Source organism: Balearica regulorum, chromosome 20 (genome assembly GCF_011004875.1).
Source record: "Balearica regulorum gibbericeps isolate bBalReg1 chromosome 20, bBalReg1.pri, whole genome shotgun sequence".
Classification (NCBI taxonomy): Eukaryota; Metazoa; Chordata; class Aves; order Gruiformes; family Gruidae; genus Balearica; species Balearica regulorum.
In genome coordinates this window covers 8,682,226-8,708,574 of record NC_046203.1, presented here as the reverse complement: position 1 = coordinate 8,708,574, position 26,349 = coordinate 8,682,226, and the positions used below count along the sequence as shown (strand labels likewise).

Genomic DNA, 26,349 nt, shown 5'->3' with positions numbered 1-26,349 from the left:
ATTTCCTGCTGTGAAGACAAATACCTTAATTAAAATGGAAGGGAGAAAAAAAATCACAGAGAAAAAGCCTCTATGAAAAGAATCCTAAAAGGCTTGAGAGAAGTAGAAATGGGCAAATGAAGCCCTTTGGCAGCCAGGATGCATTTTGCATGAACGAGTGCATGTATGCACACAGGCTTTTGGGACTATTCTGCTCAATGCAAGGAGGGAAGTGCTGGTGAAAGCCCCGGCTGCGTGAAGAAACCTGATTGCATTTCTGAAAGCAACAAGACACCTTTTCTGAAGCTGCTTGTCCTCCACCTCCTACTGCTCCTGCTCCAGTCCATGTGCAGGACAGGTGGAATGGCTTGGTTTCAGATGATTGTCCCAAGAATAAGAAGGAAACAGGATCTTCCACCTGCTTGACCCTGCCTCTTTCCTTCATTTAAAAGCAAAATGTTAAATTAACCCCCTATGGTTGCTGTATTCGATTATGGGACTGCTTATACCTGCTGTCCCTCCCTTGGCTTTAGCTTGCCCCTGGGGAAAGCACAGCAGCAGAAAACAGCAAGAAACTCCTACATGTGCCAGGCTGATACTAACTCCAGGGACAGATGAGAGGGATGGGAAGTTGCAAGTACCAAATTGCTGCCCAGACCTGAAGATTTTCTCCCTAAGTCTGGTTAGACACTGAAAGCATTGCATCTAGTTTTAAACGCAAAGTTTGACAGATCAGGAGAAAGAGAGACCCCATTTACAAGCAAAAGCACAATGTGAGTCTGCAAGGCTACCAGGGCTTCCTATTTGATGCACTGCGGGTGCTGCCCACGGCTGAGGGATCACTGGAGCTCCTTGGCATGGCCAGGGGGAGCATCAGCTGCCAGCCCTGGGTTTCAGAGGGCAGCAGTGCTCCAGGTGGGTGGCAGTGGCAGAAGGATCTGCTTGGATGGATTGATCAGCCTTGCAAAGGTCTTTTTACAGGCCAGGGTATAGGGAGAAGAAGGTGGATTGAGAGCATCACAGAGCACTTCCCCCTGCTGAGCTGGGATTTGTATCTAGCTCATTGAGGATAATTAGATGATCACCATCAGATGGGTAAGATGAGCTCTCACTTTCTGCACCATCCCTATAAGAGAGGAGCATATTATTCCTGTTTTTCACCAGCCTGAACCAGCAATTGTCTCTGAGCTGTGATGCTGTCCCTATATAATTAAGGCTGTCAGTCAGACTCAGACACCTAAACACTACAAACTCCATGGCTTATGAGGATTGATCACAGGACTTTATTGCTTGGCAGTCAAAGCAACATTTTGCAGGCTCTCTTGTCCCTTGTTGGAGGAACAAACTGTGGGGCTGCAAGAAGGAAATGTCCCTGGGAAAGCGGTGAGGTGCCTGCAGTGCTTACTGGATATGCTAGCTGTGCCCCTGGGTCGTCTGCAGGTGGTGGGATGAGCCACACTGATCCTGATTGCTCTTTCTGGTTCAGAGCCTGCTTCTGGGGCTCAGGGTACAGGTGGGACCTGCCTATGGTGGCAGAGAGTTTGAGTCCTTATCTACAGCCTTGACCAGCCAGAGCACCCAGCAATACAGTGAGATAAGGGCTTGACTCAGTGCAGCTGCACAGGGGTCTTGTGGGTCAGCAGACAGAGCATGGCAGGGACCAGCGCTGTAGGGATGGAGGCATGGCATCAGGAAGTCCAGGCTTGTGGGACGGACGTGCAGCCTGTCTGACTCTGCAGAAGTGCCTGGCGAAAGCTTATCAGCCTGGTTTTCGACTGGTGGTGTTTCTACTGTTTTGCAGGATGTGTATGGAGACAGCATGAGCACCGGATCCATAGCAGGGAGGCTCTTTGCCTTCTTCCAGTGCAAAAAGCTGGTGGTCTGGCTCTGTGTAGGTAAGAAAAACTCAATGCATGCTGAACCCTGCTCTCTCCCAGCCAGCACTCACCGCTGTGTCCCCACGCTGTAGGGCCTTGCTGGGCTGGGGCTCTACAGAAGGAGGGGACCCTCCTGCCACTGTCATCTTTGCTGGAGATCCCCAAAATGGGATGTGACTGAAGAGGGGAGGGAGGAGACATGTTTCCATAAATGAGACACACGCAGACATAGGTGTCCAGACTTACATGTGCTCCCAACACATGGGTATCAGCAACAGGAGCACAGGCCCTGGTCACGGTGTCCCCTCCTAGCTGCATATTGATTGCTCCAGCAGTTGTGTCTCCCCAACACTGAGCCACCTTCTGCAAATGGCCCCACCACATGCAGCTTTTCTGTGCACAGGCTTTGCATTCGTGTTTGTCACTAGCAAAGCTGAGCTTCTCCAGAGAGGCTTTAACTGTGCCTGTTTTGGGTGTATTTTCAGAAAATCAAGTCTTTAGGGGTGTGGAGAGTAGAAATGCACCTAAAAGGTGACTTGTTTCCCAAAGTACAAAAATCTTTTTGTTGTTTTGCACAATTGTAAAGTGAATTTTCTCCTGTGCCCACCCAATATGCTGCCTCTGCAGTGAGGGCAAAGGAGGAATAACTGCTTTCAAAAGTGTTAATATTTGCAAACACCTGTGTGAGGCCTGCATCCTGTGTGATATGTGTGCACGGGGCTGTGGGAGGCTAGAGCAGGGTTAATGCGCTTCCGTGATACACAAATTAAATTCCTCTATGTGTGTGGGAGGTCTAGCAGTCACCCTCTGATAAATGCTGCTGCGATCTTTGCAGGATTAGGGTCCAGAGGTGGGTGTTTACCTGTGTTATGTGTATATGTGTACCAGCCCAGAAGTAATCAGCTGATGAAAGCCTCTGTGAGGTGTGTGTAGGAGGTCCAGGAGAGACCCACTGATACAGTGCCTGTACAAGTGTATGTAACTGCTTGCGATCTCCCTCCAAGAGTAAAAGAAACCCAATTCTAATTTCATACTGTCATTGAAAAGCTGGTTGTTTGTCACAGAAAAAGTCACTGCTGCTTAATGACCAAGATGTGATCAGTGTAATTTTATTTAGATGGGTGCAAATGATGGAGGGCTTTTTCTCCTCTGCATCTGCAGTCCCAAATTCACCCGTGTGGAGCAGGGCACTCGGGGTGAGCTGCACTCATGTTCTGAATAAGCACAGCACCTTGCTCAAGGTGAAGAGCTCCTCAGACAAGCTGTCGTCCGTGTTACGGAACTGCTTTTGGCTAATCTTTTCTCTGGCATGAACCTCTTGATTTCAGCCTGGGAAGCAGCAGTGGTCAGGACTGGAGGATTTCTCCTGCATGTGCATTTCTTCTTATTGCTGTAAGCTTTTGTCCTCTGGGCTTTGTACACAAGAACCGCGGTGTGGGTTGCAGCTGCATCCTACTGCCTGTCTGTGGGATAACGCATCATTTTGTGCAACGGGCTGTTTGAAGGTCCTCACGATCCCCTGTCCCCTGTGATATCCCGAGGAGCAGCCAGCTGACAGCCATGGGGAGAAAGGAGCGACAGAGCCTGTCTGTCAATGTGGGACTCCACAGCTCACGCCAGCAGTGGGCATGGCCAGGATGGCTGTGGGTGCAGGGGAGGGGAGCCAAGCTTTGGGACCAGGCAAGCCCCACAGGGAGCATGCCGAGGGGCCAAGGGCTTGTCCAGCTCAGGGAGTGCCATGGTCAATCCCTTCCTGTCTCTGCACTGTCGCTGTGTCATTTTACAGATTGATGTGAGTGATTGCTAGAGCGCTGTGAGGCTTGAGCTTGCAAGCAAGTGTCCTTAGCTGCTGGGAAAAGATGCTGCATTTACTCAGGCTCATCAACAGAAGGCTGCATTTCAATTTGTCTAGCAAGGGGCTAACTCAAATACAGCCACGTGGAGGCTCCAAACTCTGAAACAGGGGCTTGCCTGCAGGTCTGATGGCTGCAGGGTCTTGGGAGATGCTGTCAGGGGGGAGAGGTCCTGTGGGCTGTGCAGTGGGGTGGTCCTAGCTGGAGTGCTGCAGCCACGTGGCTGCTCCACCTGCGTCAGCCTCTCCATTGCCTTCTGCAGGTCTGTGCGTGCAGATCCTGTACTACTCTGTGATGAACTCACATGAAAATAACGTTGAGTAAGTTACCTTTTCTTCCCTTTTCTGACCTCAGTGCTACTGTGGTCTGGGCTAATGATGGGGGACAATTCATTATTGTGGAAAGAAGAGGCAACCACTCTCCCAGGATAAAACCGGGATGAGAAACAGCTCACCCAGTAAGATGAATCCTTGGGGACTTGGAGGACTGTGTTCTGCCTGGCAGTGACTTGAGGGCAGACAGAAAAGTAGCTGGATGAAACAGCATCAGTGAGCCAGGAGGTGCTTTAGCTAGACTTCAGCAGAGACCCCCTGGTGCTGACGGTCACTTCCAGAGTGCCTTGTGGACATCCCATAGTGCTATTCATTGCTTGTCTCTATCTGGAGGAACAAATGAGGCTTGCCTGAGGCCGATGATTTTTCTAAACTCAAACAATTCAAGGTCCTGAACAGCTTGACCTTACTTTGGCATTAGGTCTCCGGAGATTTCTTTCCACCCAAATTCCTTTGTGTAAAGGAGCCCTTTATGTGCTCTTGGGGGGGCGAGGGGTGTTGTTCATGGGGTAGAAGTGGTTGGGAGCTGGGAGACAGGACAATATGGTCAGGAGCTCAAAACTCTATATTGACAGACCTCTTTCAGAGACCTCCTGAACTATCACTGATTCTCAGGCCACAATCCAAGAGCCTTTAGGAAGGGCTAGTAAGAAATGAACCTTGTTTCTTTCACAGGAAGCATCTTGGTGCTTGCCAGAGATGCTTTGTGTGGAGAAAGCCTTTTCTTGGAAGGTTTTTTAGCCATGTCTCATTTGTTTGGGGAATTTTGTTGAGAGATGAATCAGCGTTTCAGTGGCTGCTGATGGGTGGAGACTCGCAGTCTGGGGTTTATGTGCAGATACACAGGAAGGGAAATAAAGATAAGTTCAGCTAACTGTTGCACAATGGCATCTTGACATCATGACAAGTGAGTCAACAGGCCAGCAGAATGATGCAATACAGATGTGTGTGTAAAATGTCCTCTGAAGGACAATCAGAGAGAGAAAAGATGCGCTGTTGAACTGATCTGTGTGTAGCAAGGCTTTGTCATGGATGTCATGAGCTTTGTCATGAAATGAATGAATAAATTAAATTGGAAATGTAACTGGAATCCTGCCCCTCTCTCCTCTTGTGGATAAACAATGAAAGGATGAATAAGTGTTCCCCAAACGTGTATAGAAAGAATGATGGCAAAGGGAGAGGAACTGGGAGGCCAGAACTGGAGGGAAATGAGATTTTGCTGTCACTGCTGCTCAGAAGGTAGATGAGAAACAGCAGTATTGACTGTGTTTAACAGATGTGGGTCATTTCTGGGAAGTACTTCAGGATAGTTCAGTAGCTTTCTAAAGCTCTTCATTATGCAGCCTCCTTCAGCTGCCCTAGTCCTTGTGTCTGATACTGCTGTGACTGCTCCACTCATCCCTAAACTGCTGCCTCTCTGAATCTCTCTTGGTAGGTTTGAATCTCACTGGAAGCCTTTCCTGACCAGCAAATCCTTATACTTGCTCATGGACAGACCTTTTAGAAAAGAGCTTGAAAAAGTTCTGCGGTTCCGTAAACTGCCTTTTGGGCTGCAGAGTTCAGGTATTACAATGCTCTTCCCTCAGCATTGTTGTGTCTTGGATGGACACTGTGCAGCTGGAAAGCCTTCCCTTTATGGGGCAGCCTTGAATGCTGCAGAGGAGATGGAAATACAGCTGGGCACCAGGGTGCACCAGAGGAAATCTGGACTGACTGAATGGCATACCTTTGAGAAAAGGTCATAGGCCATGATGATGGTGATGGAGGAAGAGGGCAGAGTTTTAACTCCAGGCTCTAGCTGTGCCAGGAGGGATGGAAAGGGGAAGGCTGTCAGCATTGCTCTTGTGGATGGAGCAGGAACCATTGTGGAAGTTACCAAATGCCAATGGAGAGAAGATACTGCGTGGGTCAGAGCCTTTTGCCCTCTTCAGTGTGAGGTACTACAGAGCAGCTTTAGTTGCTGGTAGTGCTGGTCATAAAGTGCATGTGGTTTTATGTGGAAAGATGCCTCAGTTTGGACAGGGTTGGGCGTCTCTTTAGAACAAAATAAAAAGGAGAGTTGGCCTGTTGGCAGTGGTGGGGCCACATTTCTTCCCCTGAAGATGACTCTTCAATTTCTTGTCTTCCAGTTCTCTCTGCTGTTACCACATTGCAGCTTCTTCCACAGCAGGAGTTGCCTAGATCGTTTGCCAGGTACAAAGACTGGGCTGGAGATGGGTGTTGGGGTTAGACATGTGAGGGAAGTGATAGCTGGGTTGAGAGCCCTGGTCTCTGCAGCTACTCAAAGTTCTCTCTCTCAGTGCTCAACTTCACAGCCCTCTCTGCCTCTCACTCCTGTCACTGTTCATCTCCTCTCTCAGTAGGTTTCTCTTTCTCTCCCTTTCAAACACGCTCTTTCAAGCAGCTCTCGTACTGATGAACTTAAGCTGCTAGATCCTAGCTCCCTCCCTTTAACTTCTGTCATACCCTGATATCCGTTCTCAGTATTGCCCTGTCCCATCTATTTTCTCTTGCTCTAACTCCATCCCAAACGTGAAAGTTGGGTGCCTCCCTCAGTTCTGCCTTGACTTTCTATTTCGTTAGTGTCTTGTGTCCTCTAGCTGACTAGAGATCCCTCACAATTGTCCTGGTATGTTGATGGCACTGCATTGCCTTATGGTCACTATGATAAGACCCATCTGGCTAGGATACAGCCAGAGTCCTACTAGTCACGGCTTCCGTCCTCTGATGCCACCCCAGCACTTACCTGGGCACATCAAGAAGGGCCTCAGGGGATGCTAATCTAATCTGGTGGACATACTTGTCAGAGAAGGACTTCATCTCTTTCAATCTATTCTTTTGCCAGCTTATGGTGCCAAAGGTGCATTGTGGTCGGCAATGGCTACTCCATCCATGGCGAACGGTTTGGGAAAATGATTGACTCTCACCATGTTATAAGGTACTGAATTCTCCCTAAAGCCTTAACAATTAAGCAGAGGCTGAGAAGTGATAATGTGCATGTGACTTTCTTGCCTGGCAAACATAACATCTAGGATCTATCAGCTCAGATAATCAAAGAATTTTCTTGCAGTTTGTGGCCAAGCACAGGCCCTGCACGAGCCAGAACTTGTACTGCTCATTCACAGATGTTATACCTGGGAACTGGATAGCCATCTCCAGCTTGGTGGAGTGGCAGGCAATCCCAGTCTGACAGGACTACATGTATTTTTACTCTGACTTGAGAAAGTAATTTAATTTGTCTGTGCCTCACTTCCCTATCTGAAAAATAGCAGTTATCTGCCACCTCTGTGTGTCTTTTTATTACAAGGGAGGAACTCTTGGTGTGTCTGTGTGAGGTGTTCCATACTGTGGAACCAGGCTGCCAGGTTGGGCCATAATGTGTGTTGGTGCACTCAAGTGAGTTCACTTGACCAGTCATGTATCTGACAGTACACAGCTGCTTCCATGGGTGGGAACAAGTGATACCGAAACTAGACAAATCCTGCCCTTATGACTTTGATTCTCAGATTAAATGATGCTCCAGTAAAAGAGCACAAGATAGATGTGGGCAAGAGAACCAGCATCCGCCTCTTCTTCCCTGAATCAGCTCTGCCCAACCCTCTGGAAAACAATGGCAATGATACACTGATGGTGTTTGTCCCATTCAAGCCCCTGGATTTCCTCTGGCTGATGGAAGTATTGCTGAAAACAAGGAACAAGGTGAGAAGTCTTTAATGAGGGAAGGTTCAAACCAGGTTATTGTAGTGACATATTCAATAGCTCTAATAATCATGTATCTTTCAGATATTTAATAAGCTGCATAATATACCTGAGACCTTATTTTTTCACTAATTAGAAAGACCCCAGTCTCAGCCACATTGGATACAGGTGTATGAGAATGAGTGGAAAAGACCAGGGAATCCTTTGTTTCTCCACACTTTCCTGAGTCCTTCTGAGCACCCAGCCAGAGCAGTGGATGACAGCCGGCTCAGGGATCATTATCAGACATATCAGGGCGCCAGCCCCCCCAGGAGTGGAACGGGAACATCTCTCAGCTACGTATTCTCAACCCATATGTCACCTATGAAGCGACGTACAAGCTGCTGCAGCTGAACGAGTCAAGCAGGGTATGATACTGTACCGGAAAGCAGAGAGATGAGTATCAGTGTTCTGTGTCTTCCATCGTACCTTACCGACTCAGTGCCGTGCAAGGGGAAGGAAAATCTGTTGACTAAATTGGCTAGTCCCTTCCTCTAGAAATGCAGTCTTCTACTGCATTTATTCAAAATGTGGTCTCTCCCTATAGCATGGTGCTTCAGGTTTGGAGCCCTGCTCATACCCAGAAAAGGAAGACTTTTCCCCCTCTGTCACAGCATTGCAGTGCTATTCCAGTCTGCCCCATCACCCCTTGCCATTTTGCATTCAAGTCCCTGGATAGAGTTATATTCCTGTCCATAGTTCTAGATCTCAGTAAACCTAGTTTTCTAGTGATGAGCAGCTGTGCCGTATAAGCCCTTTCATACGTGTTCCTGTGCTTTCCCTGTCTGAAGACCATTACTGATAATTAGCTAGCATAAAATGGGAGGAATTTTGGTTGGCATTCCTTAAAACACTCTGTCCTCACAGATCTCTGGCCTGAGGCTGGCTGTTATGCCCACCGCTTCTGGAGTGCAGATTTCCCCTTCACTGCATGATGGAGGATTATTTCATTAATGAATCTAATGATACTTTGTCTTTGGTCCTGATGATCTTTGTGATGATGCTGTGCAATCTTTAATTAACTTTAAGCCTGCCAGGCACTACCAGGATGTTTATAATCTGCACAAATGCAGAAGAAGCTTGAAGGCTTGGTGTGGCAAAATAACCTTGTCCAAGGTCATGCAGTGAGTCTTGGCTGGGGCTGAGATTAGATGTCAAGTCCCTGACTGCTGAAGCAATGCTGTAAAAAAAAAAAAAAAAAAAAAAAAAAAAAAAAAAAGTACATTTCCCTGTTAAAATGTTTGGAAAGTGCAAAGTGGGAGAATCCAGGCGAGGAGTGTAAAGTGCTTTGTTAGGCTTGGGGACCAGAGAGCATGTTCAGCTGCTCGCGAGCACAGTGGCTGTGCCACTCAGTCACAAAGCTTTTAATGCAGCGTTTGAGTTTGTACATGGCCATGTTAGCTTTACGTGAGCAGAAGGCAGTTTTGTAGCACGCAGGCCAGGGACAGGAATTTAATGCGTGGATTAAAAGTGAGCTATCACATGAGGGCTGCCAGCAGGGAATACACACGGAAGCACATGGAAATGACAGAAATGCAGAGACGTTGTATAGGCACCTGCATGGATGTGGATTTGTTAAAAAGTGTACTTATTCCATCCATTTGAAGCTTTTTGATTTCTGTGGAGCTCTGTTCTGTCATCCCAGAGATTGTATGTACCTGAGCCCTCATCTTCTGCAGCATCTTTTCATAAGATGCTCCTTGTCTGAGTTCTGTGAATGCTGTCCAGGCATCTGTCCTGTTTTATTTACGTACTTTTTTGCTATATTGAGTGTGGAAGAAGCTACTGGTCCCAGCTACAAAGGTGTTGCTGGTGTCAGTATTGCAAAAGTATGAGTTTGAAATCCTAAACATGTTCTCTTTTTTCCTTTCCCAGAGATATGCCACCACGGGAATCATTGCTTTGAACTTAGCCCTCCATATGTGCCAAGAGGTCAATATTGCAGGCTTTGGTTACCCTGGCAACCATGACAATACTACACCAATACATTATTACGATACGGGTCGCTCACGGGAAAAAGAGGTAGAAAATGCCTCCCCTTCAAACTAAGGTGTCCTCCGTAGGGGAACCTACCGGACAAAGCTGGGAGTCAAGCAGCTGGGATGTCTAGTAACTGTCATTGGTGTTAGCCATGGAAATTCCTTCTGGGGTCATGCCAGGGGAATGTGTTGGGACATGCTTTGTTCCTAGAGAGCAGCTTGGGCACAGATGCTGGTACCTTCAGGGTGCCTTTCATCTGTGCTAGTTTGGTGATGAGGTTCCTGTGCAGTGGAAGTCCTGCTAGGTGCTGCAGGCAAAGTTGAGTTGGGCAGGATCCAGTGCATTTTGTAAGGAATAATCTGTATTTTTGCCTCTCTTGTCCCTGCAGCTCTTTCAGCACAATATCACTGCTGAGAGGAACTGGCTGCTGACAATGATCAAGTCGGGGGTGATTGCTGACATCGCCAGCCCTTCCTTCCAGGCCCAGAACTGCTGAGAGAGGGGTATGCTGCTTGCTGTCCCTCCCAGACGCCACTGATGATCCCAGCTGGGCTTTGCCCTTGTTCCAGGTTGTTTTGAGCAGGTCACAGTACATCCCGTCGCACGTGGGGTGGGAGATGAATCGCTGAGATTCAAAGCACTTGTCCTTTCCTCCTTGGCCTCTGGTTTCCACTGCTGACTGCTGTGGTGGAGCGTGGAGTGTTGCACAACCCTTTGCCTTGGGTAATCCCCTCCTGTTTTGTAAACAGCCATCCTATGCTCATCAGTTATTTGTGAAAAGCACCAAACTGAGACGCTAAGCTGGTCCTTAGCCCCTGAAAAAGGGAGGGGGTGAGGGTGCGATACCTGCCATGGGATTTCAAACTCCCTCCTAAGCAGACTGGAGTGAGGCAGTCATACCATGACTTTGGAAAAGGGTCAGACTGAACATTCAGAGATTTCAGTGTATTGCTAATTGTTGGGAAACATTAATGTCTGCAAGAAACATTTCTTTTATTGTTCTATTTGAGAATAAACGCACTCCTGGTTTCAAGGAGTTGGTACTGTCTTGTGTGAGGGGGATTTCTGGTCAGGACAGGTGAGAATTACCTTAGTATCTCCTCTGAGATCTTTTCATGGCTTTATGGCCCCATGTAATCCCCCTTTTTTAGGTTTTTTTTGTTTGTTTGTTTGTTTGTTTTGTTTTTTCTTTCCCTCAGCATGTTTCCATGTCTCTTCCATCTTGTTCTAAGCATGGAGCCACCATGCCAAGTCTACTTTGTTTGCTGAATATCTTCCACATCTAAGAACCCCCTAAACCCCACTTATTTGTGGCTGGCATATGTCCACATTCCACCTCTGGGATCACATCTTCTCATTCTCTACTGCTGCCTTCCAGGATACAGCTGTGTCATATTTCCCCTTCTCCACTTCTCTCGTTGCTACTTTCTTCCTGGCCTGTTGTCATCATTGGTTCACTTCAGTTGCTGCCTCACCAAAATGCTGCCTCTACCAGCAGAAAGAACCTACAGTGATGAACCCACAAGCTGATGGTTATGTTGGTACGACCACTTTGCTGCAGCCTCTTCAGGCAGGTGCTCATTGGGAAGAAGGCTCCTCCTGCATAGCTATTTGAGGGCAAACTCTAAAAGTGAGGTTGGCTTGACCTACACCAGGCTGCATGTGTCTTACAGCAGCAGCGTTCAGGGTGTGGGAGCATTAGTACAGTACCCATATAACTGCTAACTATTTCTATGGGAGATGAAACTTCTGCTTTACCTCCCATTTCCTTCCTTCCTCCCTCCCCTTCTCTGTGGTCAGGCTTTCAGGGCACTTCCTGTGCTATTCATGTCACTCCTTTTCCTGGGTAACTTCTCTCCTAGTATATCAGCCCTGTCTCCTGAAAGCTTTCTGTAACGCCTTGTTTCTCATCATCTGCAAAGTGTTAATGCCCTTCATGTTGCTCCCACTGCTATTCCCTTTTGGCCAGCCTGGTTTCTCCTCCACTAGAGCTGAAATGGTTTTGTCCTGGTTGGCGCATGTAATTCATGGACAACGAAATGCTGAAAACTTCCCCAAAGCTGCCTTGTCCTGGAAGACTGGTGGAAGAACTGGAGGCCATGGTCTAGCTTGAAGGCTGAAGGAGGATGACCTAACCTTGCACCTGCAAACAGAACTGAACAGAGCTTGGGAGAAAAAGGGTGTTTTAATAAATTCCTCTTTATCAGCTAAACACTGGCTTTGGGTTTTACTCTGTAAACAAATCAGTCTTTGCTCTCTAAATAACATGTAATAGCCATGCAGGTTCTCCAGATTCCAGAAATACGGTGTTCCAAATGCATGCAAATACGGCTCAACCACTCTTTTGGAATTTATTGCTTTGTAAGTAATAGAAGTGGGCTCTCATCTATGTGGACAATTAATATTCTATGTTCTTCTCCTGGTAGAGTAAAATGGCATAAAAATCTTAATGTTTAAAAGCTGATGTATAAAGTATGCTATCAACTTGGCCAGGTAAATGAGGCTTTGGGCAACCTGGGCTAGTGGAGGGTGTCCCTGCCCATGGCAGGGGGGTTGGAACTAGGTGGGCTTTGAGGTCCCTTCCAACCCAAACCATTCTATGAACTAACCCCAGGAGACGGTTTACATTTTCCCTCTAGGAAATGCGCATACAAGAACTTTGCCACAGCTTTCAGGAGTTGCGCCTGCACTTTCTGCCACAGTTGCAACATTTTCCTGTCATGTAGTGTCGAGTCATGGTAGTGAAACCATAAACATGAGGCTCAAGAGTCAGAGGCATTGGTCATGGCTGGTGGCAATGCTCTCAGTACTTTCAGCAAGCAGGTCTGCTACATGGCTTTTTGCTCTTATGTTTAAGAGCTGTCTGGTTTTTCCCTCAAAACAAGGTTCTGTAATCTCTCCAAGTAACTGCAATTCATCAGAGCTTGTTTCAAACTTTCCCAGAGTGTCAGAACAATGTAGTAGAGGCTTACTATTTAACTGTGCTTTGGTGGTGGCACTGAATCCACAAATCAACCTTTCTTCTGTCCAGTTTAAAAACCCTGAGATCTGCAGTCCTCCATGCCCTACGCACCTTTCGTGTTTGATAGTCTGAATAAATCCTTGCCCTACAGCAGACTCGTTATTATCAAGAGAACTGGGGGAAAGGAGGTGGAATAAGTAGGATAAGGCAGAGCCACAGTAATACAAAACATATGTAAATTAGGCTATGAGATACCATAATAAGGATGTAATGGAGGGGGAAAGAAAAAGAAAATGAGTCCTATTGTTGCTTCAGTAGCAAAAGCTAGCAATCGGTCTGAGGTGCTAAATCCACCCTTCTCAGGGCTGTGGAAAAGCAATTACACTCCTTCTAAGCACAGCGCGTTTCATACCAAGGCACTGCAAACATCCTCGCGTCAACGGCGACAGTGAACCCCCGGCTCTGTGGCCAGCTGAGGGGTGATCGTGGTTCATCCGAGGCAGAAGGGCAGGGAGCTGCCGGGGCTGTTTGGTGCCAGCCTGCCTCTCTCCAGGGGTCAGGGGAGCTCCACCGTCACTCACTGCCTGTCCACGAATGCTTGGCAAGCGAGTTTGGATGCCTCCACCATCTGTGTGAAATCCTTCCAACCATTTAGATTAGACATTGACTTCAGTAAAATGTAGGGCTCCTAACTGACCTGACATAGTCCATATGGAGTAGCTGCCACATATAGTGACTATCCTGACACTGATTAATCACTTCTTCTAGTCGTGTATTTGTCCCTGGTTACTTGACACAGTTCTTCCCTAATAGCTTTTGAATAGTTCTGGGGTATTCATATGACCTTGGCTTTGGGGAATAGCCCTTCTGATGACACACATTACCTACTTCAAAGTAGGCTTGACTGCTTTTCATCAAACTAACTTGGACACTAGCTTTGGGTTTGTTTTTTTTCTCTTTCCCCTATGTTACACGAGTATCTGTCTTTTTCTGCAATGGGAAACACCTTAGCTATGCTGGATTCTGTTTGGTTTAGGTGGCACCATTTGCAATGGGCTGGGGCTCGGTCTGTGCTATACAGCATGTAGAGACTGTCTCTGATTCCACCTCCGTGTCCTTACCTGTCACTTACAGTCACAGGCATGACAAGCAATCTGCATTACTGATGCTCCTTGCTTTGAAACTAGCAGTTAAATGATCTGTAACTAGAGTCAATCATTGCTCCAACAGACAGCAGCAAAGCTGTCTAACACCCCAAACTAAATGCAGAGTTTCTTTCTCAAGCTGAATGTTGTTCTCTTCAAAGGTACAAGATCCAGAAGCAAAAGCAATAGGTCTTCCAGGCTGATCCTCCATCAAGTGTGAGATTATTACACCCACTTCATATGGGGAAGCATCACAAGTGAGAGTTACAGGCATCAAAGCACCCTAGTAAGGACTGTTCTGATGATACCAGCTTCCCAGCCTTGGCACAGGGTGCGTGTGGATCAGCGCTGTCTCTATCCCGTGTCTGCCAGGTCAGCCAGGTGTTGCTGTGGGATGTGGTGACTCAGCAGTTCCAGGAAGCAATATATTTGTGGCATTTCCAGCAAAAAGATCTTAAAGCCATTTTCAGATTTCCCCCTCCCCCTCATTTTTCCTTGTGATTTATAGATACTGTTTTATGTTAACAGTATGTTAACATACTGTTACGTTTTCAAGACGTTTCCTTTTGCTTTTCCTATCCACTCAGACAACCTTTCGGACTTGGACAGATGACTGATTCCCTGACTATAAGAACTGGCGACGTGTCAGGTGAACCTCGAGGACTCAGTAACTGTTTACACACCCTGAGCCTGGACCCCAGCTGCAATGTGACGTGATTTAAGCTTAATTCACCACAGGTGACTGTTAAGCCGAGTTGTATTAGCTGATACTGTGCTAGTTAGGAAGGCGCATATGGCCAGTGCTGTGACCCATCTGAGAGCAACACTGGGTCAGCTGGTGTAGCCTGACCACATACCTGAGCTTCTCAAGTACCTTTGGAAGTTCTTGTGGTGCTCCTCATCTCTAGCTTGACAAAAGCTGCCTTGTCTAAGTGCCAGCATTTCAGGAATGCTCTCTCCCATCTGATTCATGGCTCACAACCAAATAGTTGTTACAGATAATCCTTTCACTTAAAATATGACCTGGTTTGTTTAATCTTGAAATAGTTCTTGCCACGTTCCTCAGCCTCCATTTGCAGATAGACATAGGGAATTGCTTAGGATGACTACTGAGGCAAATACATCCTCTCTTCTGGGTAATAGCTGTTGATCCACTTGTGATACAGCCTTAGCTGGGACCTTGAAATCACCATAGACACAGACAGCCCTATTTGTTTTCATGACTATCACCAGTTGTTTTGTTCAAGAGTTTAGCTGACTTTTCTTTTTGGCTGGAGTCCACAAATTTGAAGCCGTTGTGTTACTTATATTGTAATAAAGTTCAGGAGAACAAAGATTACTTGGGCATGTGTTTTTAGAAACACAGATTTTCTGTAACACCTCCTTTCTAAGAGATCTTTGATGATCCCACCAGTAAATTGCCAGCACAGTGAATCATGTTTAATTTTAGATGTTATTCTTGTCACTTTAAAGGATTCCAAATAATACTTTTGTTTCTTGTGAACCGAAGGAGGCAATTACGTAGACGTTATGGCTTTCTACAGTCATTGCACATTGTTGTATACAAGCTGAAGAATATGAAGTTAACCAGCATTGACTTTCTAAACTGGTGGCTGGGTCTGATTTGCTAGCTTGCATGTTTCTTGCTGGTGCCCCATCCCTTGCAGTTTCTATATGATTTGTCCTTGAACAAATGACAATGTGTGTTGTGAAACTGTCCCCTGTGATAGAAGCAGCACATTCTTTGAACATCCTTCAAGCTGTACTTTCCACTTGACCCCTAAGCATAGCTGTTGGATGGATTTTGTGATGCTCCCAAACTCTCCAGCATCTTCAGTGAGTCTCCATTGAAATGGTAATTTCTAGAGCATACTTCAGGCTCATCTGAGCTTTAGATAAAAATTAAATGTGGATTGCTTCATTCTGCATATTGAATACTAAAAGATGCACTCATTTGTCCTCTCTGCAGACACATGATGCTCTGCCAATTTCCTTAATCCAGGCACAGAAGCAGTCAGCAATTGTTTCCATTCGCTTTTGATTCCATCTGTAAAAGGAAATACCTGCAATCACGAGAGGCTTTTCAGAACAGGGACTTTGTAGAACTTGCCCAATTTCAACAAACTTTTTGTCTGCTGGCTTAATGGGCACTATATGGCTGCACATCAGGGTGTCGGTTTTAGCTCCCATTGTGCTGCCGTGTGTTTTTCATTGCAGAGATCATCTGTTATTTTAGGATTTCCCTATCTCTCAGTGGCCCTCTACTGACCTGTCAAAGAAGTCCAATCCTCCCCCACCATATTTTAAACTTTGTGAGTAGATTGCTCACTGACCTCATATTGCAGCTTATATTTAATATCAATTTTCATAGATTTTCATGAGTAGTCATTCCCTATTCCATCTACTTCTAGGCTAGTATGCCATCCTCATCTCGCATTTTTGCAACTTCTCTGTCTATGTGGTGTTAATAATACCCAGCAACCCTATGGCTGGATTCCCAGTAACACTTCTTAGTTATCTACAGAAAGACAGGAGTAGATACATGAATGCACTACAATTTATCAGAGTAAATGAAGGCAGGGAGCTTTATTAGAAGGCTTGCAGCTGATTTAAATTAATATTGCCAACTGTGAGGTTTTACAAAGCCTCTTCCAGAGACAATAGCCGTGTCTGCACTGTAAATTAAGGATGGTATTGAGATGTACTCACTTTTGTAGCAAGGCATCAAACACAGATTCAGGCGTGACCAGGGCAGAGAGCAGCTCTAAGCCCAGCTGGGGTGTTTGTCCGTGTCCCGGCTTGCTGCCCCCAGCACCTCACCCACCCAAGGGAAGGGTGTAAGGTCCTGGGCTCTGACCGCTCTATGAATCTCCAGTATTTACTTGTGCCTGGCTGCGTGCAACTTGTTCCTGCGATAATTGCAATACTGTGGTCTGGCCAGATGGATAAATCCTGGATGCATTTCCATAAGAGCTCAGCCAGAGATAAACCTGTTGTTACCTGGCTCAAGAAAACATCTGCCACAGCTGAGCACTTCTCCACTACTTGCTGGTGTGGTGTAGCAGGGAGTGTGGCAGAGGTACAAAGGCAGACAGTCATTCAGTCTATCCAGTGCATTTGTATTATGAGATGTGAAGCATGACCTTCTAGAAATTTGCCTCAGAATTTCACAAGTTTCCCATTTTTGTCAGTTTGACCTGAGCTAATGTGAGGCAATCAAGTCAAATGACACTCTGATACAACTCATTTTCCTCTTTACTTTTTAGTCCAAACTATATCTTACATTACTTCCTTTTTTCTTGTTTCTTTAAAAAAAGGCTTTTTTTTAAAAAACAATTGCAAGAAGAGCAATTCACTCAGAGCATGTCTAGAAACCCGGCAGCTACCAGTTTCACTTCCCTCCTTGTTTTCTGCAACTCTCAGTGACATGCAGTGAGAAGCAGGAGTGGTGAAACACAACGCCTGGCATTTCAGGAGGTTTCTCACTCCAGGTCCTTGAGTGATACCCATGCTGCTTTCTCCTGCGTGCCTGGCCTCCTGAAGATGCCCAGGAGAGGAACCCTTCCTCTGTGGACACTCACAGTGGTGCTGCTGCATCTGGTGCTTGTCCCATCACAGCTGGCAAGCTGCCTCCTTAATCCCTGTTTGGAGGTACGTGATCTCTGAACGAGCAACAAATCCTTCTGTTTCTCTGGTGCAACTTTTCCCTCTGCTTGGGAGATTTGTGCATCAAGTCTGTTGTGTGTTAGTTGTCTTACGAAGGCCCATCTTTTTTCCAAGGCTGTTACCAAGGCAATTGAAGTATTTGAAGTAAATGCTGGTCTCAAAAACATCTGAGAACCAGAACCAGCAGCATGAACAATTTCTTCTTGTTGCCTTTCTGTACCTCTGAGGTTACTGCGTTACAGTTAATAGACTATGTTTCCCTTCATGAAGAGATCCAAGCCTTGTATATATTTTCTGCAAAAGACAGTATTTTCGCCTGATTTGTACTGTAGAGTGATTTCACCAGTACCCCAAGTACCTGGCACAGATCAACTGCCTTTTGCAAACTTTTGCTGACAATTATTACTTACAGAATAACTGTGATTAGAACTGCCTGCTTATCTTCAGTGTGACAAAGCTGAGAGCTGATCCTGGACACACAAAGCATCCCCGGGGGTTTCTTTTGCTGGCTCTCTCAAAGGTTGCTGCTGGTTCATCCATAGCCTCCAGGAACACCATCCTGTAGTTTTGCGCCTGTTTCAATCAGCAAGACATGTAACTCTTCCTGGGCTATTAGAAGTGGGAAAGATGCTAGGATGTATAAGATTGTTTCCTAGAACTCAGGACAGCTCATGTAGAAATTAACTACAAGGTTAGTCATTCTGCTCCTGCTTTCCTGACAGTGTAATTTTCTGGCACTTCATGAAAAGCAGGTGTTGACCATGATTGGATCTGCCACTGTTACAGGTCATCCCTAACAAAACTTTCAGATGCATGGGACTGAACGCCTCTGGAGTTCCTGCTGAAGTCCCAAATACCACCCAGCACTTGGACCTCAGTTTCAGCAATCTGAAATCACTGGAGCCAAATTATTTTTCATCAGTCCCTGAACTGCAGCTTCTGGATCTTACAAGGTAATGAGTCCTTTTATGTGGGTACTGGTTAATCTTGCTTCATCAGCTGGGCCGCTGTAGTTGCCTATTTTGGGGTCTGCTGGTCTTGGCTGTTCTTCTTTTTTTTACTTTTTTTTTTTACTTGTGACTTTATCTCTGTGTCTGTCTGTCTGCACATCTCCATGGCCAAGTGATGTACAGCTTTTAGTCCAATTACTGAGTGCACACCCTCTGCACAGAGCTGGGTCTGTCAGTCTGATCTTGTAGGTTGGGGAGTGGGAAGGAGGAGGAAGATGTTTTACTTCTCTCTGAACAAGAAAAATGTCAGACTTTTCACTGTTACAGAAACTCTGAAGTGGAACATCTTGGGTGAGCTGTTTTTCTAATCACAGTTTTAAAAAAAAACAAAATGAAGGTACATTCATTTTCTAAAAGGCTGTTTTAAAATATCGGCATATTCTCTTTTCCCTTCTCCTCACATATCTGGGGGAGGAGATGGGGGAGGCTTATTAGCAAATTTGAATTGATGTATAATTTCCATTGACTTGAGACAACAGTTTCTCTGGGTAAATTGTTTCACTGAAAAATGTCACTCAGTCCCATCACAGTTACAGCTCCAAAGTGGCTGAGTGGCAGAGCTGGTTTGCTGTAAGGCACTGGCTGAATTATAAAGATAATTTTGCTTGAATACATTGCAGAATAGGTTTGGGTGTCAAATTTTGGATCTTCCTATGTGAAACCATCTTTAGGTGGCCGCCCTTTTTTTCCCTCTCCCTTTTCTCATTTAGGGCCATCAGGCCTGGGGTCTGATCCCTCTCAGATATCATCAGCAAAACTGCTGTGAGAGTTGTGAGCTTTGCTACTGCTGCATCACGCTGGTGTCAGTGGGACTGCCCAGATGTGACTGAAGCGACAGTCTGGAAGCTGTGAGGGTGCAAAGTGTAAGGGACTGGTGTATTTTCTTGGCTCTGCCATCAACAATAGTCATTATGATGTTACTTTGACCTAAAGAGAAATCTAAAATGCTTCTTTCCTGCTGCCTGCATGAATTTTTGACCTTCTCTGTGGCTCAAGGTCTCTTGCTTTCCAATTGAACTTCAGATTTAGAGAGGGAGGAGGAGGTGACAGAAGGTGTCCTGCTCTGGAAGGGTTCCCTTTGCACATTCGGGAGTGGTGGCTTTGCCCAGCACAGTAAACCCAAACCAACCCCCAGAGTGAGGTTGAGTCTGAGAATGTTGCACCAGCACCTAGTGCAGTAGTGTTAGTGAACATGTAATGAAAGGGACAGTGTTTCATGCACATTTTTTCTCTTTTCCTGCCCAACAGGTGCCACCTCCATACAATAGAAGATAACTCTTTTAAGGACCTTCATAAACTTTCCACCTTAGTTTTAACTGCCAATTCCCTCCAGTACCTGGGGACAGCAGCCTTCTATGGCTTAGCATCTCTGAAAAAACTAGTATTGGTAGAAACCAACATAGCCTCTCTGACTGACCTACCCATTGGACACTTGCATAACCTGCAGGAGCTGAATTTGGGCCACAACACCATTGCTTCATTGAAGCTTCCCAAGTATTTCACCAACCTGACCTCTCTCAGGCACCTGAGCTTTCTCTCCAATAAGATCACATATATCTCCAAAGGAGACCTTGATGCCCTGAGGGAAGCAAACAGTCTCAACCTCACACTGGTGCTTTCCTTGAATGATATAAAATACATAGAGCCAGGGTCCTTTGCAAAGATTCACCTTGGTGAGCTGGTTCTAAGGTCCTCTTTTGAGAACTTCGATGCGATGCACACTTCTCTTCAAGGCCTGACTGGTTTACAGGTCAACAGACTAGTACTTGGAGAATTCAGTAACAGTCAGAGACCAGTAGACTTTCACAGCAGACTCTTGAGTGGACTGTGTCAGGTAAAAATGCAAGAGTTTGTCTTAATCTGTTTCAGAAAATTTGACAGTGACACAGACACTCTTTTTAACTGCATAGGCAACATCTCCAGTATTCGGTTGGTGGACCTCGAACTTGAAGAGGTGTCTGAGGTTCCTATGTTCTCTCAAGTTAAACAGCTGGAATGCAAGAAATGCAAGTTTAAGGAAGTGCCTGCCAAGAAGCTGTCTCTTTTCAAGGAGCTGAGAGTGCTTCGTATTACCAAGAGCAAACACCTCAATAGCTTCCGGCAGAAATTTGAGAGTCTAAGTAACCTGGAGGTTGTAGATTTGAGTGAGAATCGCCTCTCCTTCACTCAGTGCTGTTCTCCTCAGTTTCTCAAGTGTCCAAATTTGAAACACTTGAACCTAAGCTTCAATTCTGACATCAGCGTGACTGGAGATTTCACTAATGTGAAAAATTTGTTATATTTGGACCTTCAGCACACGAAGTTATTAGGTCCTGGCTCCTACCCTGTCTTTCTATCCCTTCAGAAACTCATTTACCTCGATATTTCCCACACCAGAACTCATGTTAAATCCCAGTGTACGTTTTGTGGCTTGAACTCTTTGCAAGTGCTCAAGATGGCAGGAAACTCCTTTGAGAACAATAAATTGGCCAACAATTTCAAAAACCTAAGTCATCTCCACACCTTGGATATTTCAAGTTGCAAATTAGTACAGGTGGATCAAAGTACATTTGATGCCCTCTCTGAACTAAAAGAGCTAAACATCAGCAACAATAAGCTACTGAGCTTTGATCCTGTAGTCTACAAGCCTCTCCAAGCCCTCACAGCCCTGGATTTCAGCAACAACCAGCTGAGTGTTCTGTTGGACTCAGCCCTGGAAATCCTGCCTGATAGTCTGGTCCTGTTAGACATCTCTCAAAACCTGTTTGAATGCTCTTGCATTTACCTGAACTTTCTGAAATGGGTCAAGGAAAAGCAGGAGCTACTGCAGAACAAGGAGTTGATGATATGCCATACGCCTACATACATGAAGAATATGAGCCTGTCAAACTTTTCTCTGTCCTCCTGCCAAATTAATGCAAGCACAGTGGCATTCTCAGTGATCATGTTGGTCGCAGTAGTGGTGTTTCTCTTCCTGATTTACAAGTACTACTTCCAGCTATACTACGCATTGGTGCTGCTCAGTGGGTGTAAACACTCTGCAGAAAGAGGTGACACCTATGATGCATTTGTTATCCACTCCAGCAAAGACCAAGAATGGGTGATAAAAGAGCTGGTGGAACCCTTAGAAGGAGGAACACCTCCCTTCCAACTTTGTCTTTACTACAGGGATTTCCTACCAGGGGTACCCATTGTCACCAATATCATCCAAGAGGGTTTTCTGAGTAGCAGAAATGTCATCGCAGTCATCTCTACTGACTTTCTGGAGAGCAAGTGGTGTAGCTTTGAGTTTGACATTGCCCAGTCCTGGCAGCTTGTTGAAGGAAAGGCTGGAATCATCATGATTGTACTAGAAGAAGTGAATAAGGCCTTGCTGAGGCAGAGGCTGGGCCTGTCCCGATACCTGAGGAGGAACACCTATCTGGAGTGGAAAAACAAGGAAATAAGCAGGCACATCTTCTGGAGGCAGCTGACAGGAGTCCTGCTACAAGGCAAAAAATGGAATCATGAGGAGGTAAAGCTCATGTGAGAGAAAAAGAGATCACTTCTGTCCTGTCTCCCATCCTGGCCTTGGCTGATGGCTGGTGGCTCAGAAGCTGGTTCTTCTGTGGCTATTCAAAGTTGGAGGAAGTGGATGGAAGCACTGTAAAAGCACTACAGAAATACCTGCCTTGCTGGTCACCCTCTCTCAAGGGAACTTGCAAGCTAAGGAGTGAAAACAGCTAGAAGAGCTGCACATGCCTGAGCTCCGTGTGTGTCTGTAGCTGTCAACCAAACTGGTCCAGCAATCCACGCAGGCCTGGTGGGTTGATGAATAGATGGACTGCTCTTACCATCATTTGTCTGCCTGTGAAACTGGATTTGGGTCCTGGGGCCATTTACCCAGTGGAACTTCAGGGTCTGTTGCTTTGAGTGCAGCCCAGGATCTCCAGGGGAGAGCAAAAGTACAGGATTTTTGGGTCTAAAAATGGTGGGAAACAGAAACAAGATTTGGATCCTGAAAGTCTTGGGTCCACCTCCTTAGGCACCATGACTCAGGGGAAAAACCCTACAGAGGGAAATGGGGTGCCCTACAGCCACAGACCACCTGGCAGCTACTCAGTGAAGCTGAGCTGTTACGTCATCAGTGTGTGTGTGTATGTGGGGGGTTGCCGTTGGTGGGAAATTTCCCCAACATGTTTATTTCAGTTTTCTTTAGACCAAGACCAAATATTGAAACCCCCAAATATTTCCATCACCTGGAACTCTTATTTATAGCTAAATTATATAGCATTTGAGAGAATGGTTTGAGGTTTTCTTCTGGTATCCAAAGATCAGTGGGACCAGAAGAAGCTGCAGAAATGCTTGATACCTTTAAAATCAAGGTATTTCTTTGCTCCACCTGCTTCTCCTCATTGAATATTTCTGAGTGTACACTGTAGGACTGCCCTATACGAGCAAGACTGAGCCTGAGCAAACTGTTTTGATGTTTACAGCTACTCTCTGGTCCAGCTTTAATTCACTGTTGGAAGGTGATGTAGGAGTCTTCAGCCCATGGCTTGAAATGGGCTCTAGATCTGTTCAGACCTCCCATCATGCTGTGGCAGCCTCTGGTCCCAGTGGGCATCTCAGCATATGCGGTCAGCCTTTCCAAGGGTTCGGCTGCTACGTTGAACAGCACAATCACTGGCCGGGAGAGCTTTGCCTTTGTTTCACTGAGAACGTGCCTGACATTTTGCAGGGAGAAGAGATAGAGGAGAAAAGTCTGGGTTAACTAAACTAAATGTCTCCCATTACTGCCCTGAATAAAGGGAAGGAAAGTCTAAATGCCATTGAATCATATTACAGAGCATGCCATTGATGTGTCGAATATTGAACACTGCTGGAGTATTGCTCTCTATTTACGGAAGGCTTTGGTTGGGATTAATCACTGAATTAGTCTAGTTTTAAACTTGCAAATCCTTCTATAATCAATGATGTTCTACAGAGATAAAACAGAAGCAATTGAGTGGTGAATCAGATCTGATATTTATTCAGAAGAAAGGGCCTGATCCATCTTACTTTTCTAAGCACCAGTCAGCAACATCTCCGTGGAAGCCAGTGATAAGTAAGATCGACATCAGACACTATTTGCAAAAGAGGGAGAGCTAGTTCTAGGGCTTGTGCTGGCAAAAGCTGAATCACAGTGCCCTCTCTATGTGCCGTGTCAGTAGCATATTGGGATAACACTACCAAAAAACCCCACAGCCCTCTCTAAGGTTTTTTGTGACCCATGAGATGAAGGTGTAATAAAACTAAGCTCGATGCCCAGCAAGTTTGTTTTGCATCTGCTAAGTACTGTTGCAGCGATTTCCAAATTGGGGTGTTCCTTACCTCTGCTGTCATTGACGGGTCCTGAGCTCCCCAGCTCCAGCAGACCTGTCTCCGCACCCAGGGGCAGAGGCTGCTGGAGCTGGGGAGGGGGTGCTGTGCTGGGGGGAGGCGGAGGTGCAGGGAACCAGGGCACAGCTCGAGGTTCTCTGGATTGAGGCTAAAGAAGAGCACGGAGGACGAAGCAAATATTAGCCCAGATTTCAGCAGCTACAAGTTAAATAGGAAAACAAAAGAGGAAAAATTAAATGGAGCGGGAGTTCCTGCTCCTGAATTGAGCAGCACTGAAGCAGCATTTCTCCTTCGCTCTTCCCCTCTGAGGCTTCTCTACAAACAATTCAGTGTATATGTATTTCTGGCACAAAGCAGAGTCCTATGATTCTTGATTGTAATTATAATAATGAGTTTCAGAAAGCCTGCAGGTGGTTCTGGGCATTATAATAAGGGTTTAGGACAGTATTGTTTAAAAAGTGAGTGTTTGTTGAATATCAAAGCGACTTTAGGAGGAGAGCTGGGGTGATGCTGGGAGGAGGCTCCTGCCTGTACAATTTAAAAAGAAACCAGTCACTTGTACTTCTCTTCCTATTCAGAGCAGAGATGGATACCTGAGTTGCCTCAGGCTTTCTTACTGCTTGAGAGAAAGCACAAAACTCATCATAGCTTCTGGAAGGGGTGAGGGGAGCGAGACGGTGCAGTGGGACAGAGACTGGAGGCTGGGGCATTCAGAAAACAAGGGAGTTGGGAAGAGGTTCATCCTCTGCAAGCCCTACAGTCACTATGGCTCCTGCTTCCCTCCATGCATTTAGAGATTTCACTTTGCCTCAGCAGTAGTTGGTGCTTTGAAGACACAAGCCGATTTCTTTTATTGCTGAGACCTTCAGCAAAAGAACTGGGATTATTAATTTTTTTTGCTGTGTGGCACAACGAGGCTCAGGAGGACAGGCTGGCTGGTGACACCAACACCCCTTGATGGGACCTGGGTGCTGGGCACAGCCAAGCGCTATAGATGTCCATCCACGCAGCTGCTGGCTCTGCTGGGTGAGCAGCTCCCAGCCCTCCCCGAAGGGTCATTAACCTGCCCTGGCTCACCCATCTTCCATACGTTGTGGTTTATAAGTCCAGGAGGGAAAGGCTGTGTGAACAATTCTATTTTCACCATTTACCTAGCAGAGAAAAAGTAGATTTGTTTTTGGAAGACTCAAAACACCTTCCCCAATACTATAAATGGGGGAAATATTACTGTGGTTCAAACAGAAACACACACTTCTATTTGCTTTTTTTATAGGAAGCAAATTTCCAAAGGAAAATTCTGTATGTTCTCATGTCTCCAAACAGGTTGGCATGCATTGTTGTTTGAAAGTGTTCACTGTGCAACAGGTAGCTTTGCTATCATTTACTCTTTTGGGTGAATAAATGAGCAGCCAACCAAGCATCCGTGCAGGTCTGCATTCATCTCTCATGTAAATAGCTGAACATGTTCCAGTTATTAAAGCATCTATTTTACCCAGGTCATAAAAACAGATGGAGATGAAGCTCCAAAGGGCTGTGGCATCCAAGCTATTTCATTTCATTTCATTTTTGTAATGGGGATGTGTCCTGATTTCACTACGTGCTTAATTTGACCCATGCAAAATGCCAGTACAGATGAAGCTGAGGTCTTACTTGCATTGCAGAGGGTGATGTCTCAGAGGCAGGTCATCATGATGTGCTGGCATCATCATCATCACCAAGATATGGTTTGCAGTGAGGGCTCTGAATGGAGCAAACCTTCATTAGCATGATTGCATTTGTGGTCTCTACACTGTAGCAGAGATATTATGTAAAAGCGGAAAACTAGAGGCATTTGCATTGATGCCCGCCTGGATCTGGCTGGCTGCAGGAACAGCGCTGCGTGAATGCTCCCTTGGCCTCCCCAAGTATTAGCACAGACTTCCAGTGTCAGTTAAAAAATCAACAAAACAAGGAAAAGCAGCTGGTTTCTCTGGACCGACTGATACTTGACAGGAACAGGTTGAAACTTTTCTGCAAGAGTGTTTGTCCTTTGGGAAATGCTATTTTGTAGGTGGTTTATGTAATTTAATGAGGTAGCGTAGTGAATCTGTGGAACAGAAATTGTCATAGCAGGGTTTCTGGTTTAGTATTGCATGGGGTTGTAATCTTGGAACAGACACTTTGCATGGAAACAGTGATTTTTGCAGTGTTTTGGAGGGGTTGGAAAAAAGGATTTCAAATAAAAGTTACATTGCTGCACAACATTATTTGAAAAAATGTTGGTTTCGGCTTATGCTATTGTTTCTCATTCTTTTCATTTTGAAATTTCTTTCTATTTATATAATCTGACTAGCCTCCCAAAGCAAAACCAAAATGTAAAAGTGTTTCCATCTACCCAAATTAAAAACCACAAGTTTCATTTTGTGGGAAAACTCACGATTTTTCTTTTTTGTACCATGCTGAAAAGCAGAACTTTTGACAAAATGGC

At 45.8% G+C, this 26,349-nt stretch overlaps 2 protein-coding genes across 3 annotated transcripts; both read left to right on the top strand.

The window, feature by feature from the left end:
• The first annotated feature begins 1,798 nt into the window (after positions 1-1,798).
• Positions 1,799-11,918, top strand: LOC142604661 (CMP-N-acetylneuraminate-beta-galactosamide-alpha-2,3-sialyltransferase 4-like). Its single transcript, XM_075772761.1, has 11 exons — positions 1,799-1,874; positions 3,972-4,029; positions 4,717-4,773; positions 5,477-5,604; positions 6,171-6,234; positions 6,887-6,979; positions 7,548-7,747; positions 8,026-8,147; positions 9,655-9,801; positions 10,148-10,262; positions 11,749-11,918. The coding sequence occupies exons 1-10, from the start codon at positions 1,799-1,801 to the stop codon at positions 10,253-10,255; spliced, it is 1,053 nt and encodes a 350-aa protein (XP_075628876.1). The 3' UTR covers positions 10,256-10,262; positions 11,749-11,918.
• Positions 11,919-17,256: 5,338 nt separating this feature from the next.
• Positions 17,257-25,493, top strand: TLR4 (toll like receptor 4). Of its 2 annotated transcripts, none has more exons than XM_010304091.2 (3): positions 17,257-17,517; positions 18,319-18,485; positions 19,791-25,493. In XM_010304091.2, the coding sequence occupies exons 1-3, from the start codon at positions 17,410-17,412 to the stop codon at positions 22,048-22,050; spliced, it is 2,535 nt and encodes an 844-aa protein (XP_010302393.2). In that variant the 5' UTR covers positions 17,257-17,409; the 3' UTR covers positions 22,051-25,493. The 2 variants fall into 2 exon arrangements, with proteins under 2 accessions (XP_010302393.2, XP_075628482.1); XM_075772367.1 differs by lacking the exon at positions 17,257-17,517 and adding an exon at positions 17,774-18,223.
• Positions 25,494-26,349: the final 856 nt, after the last annotated feature.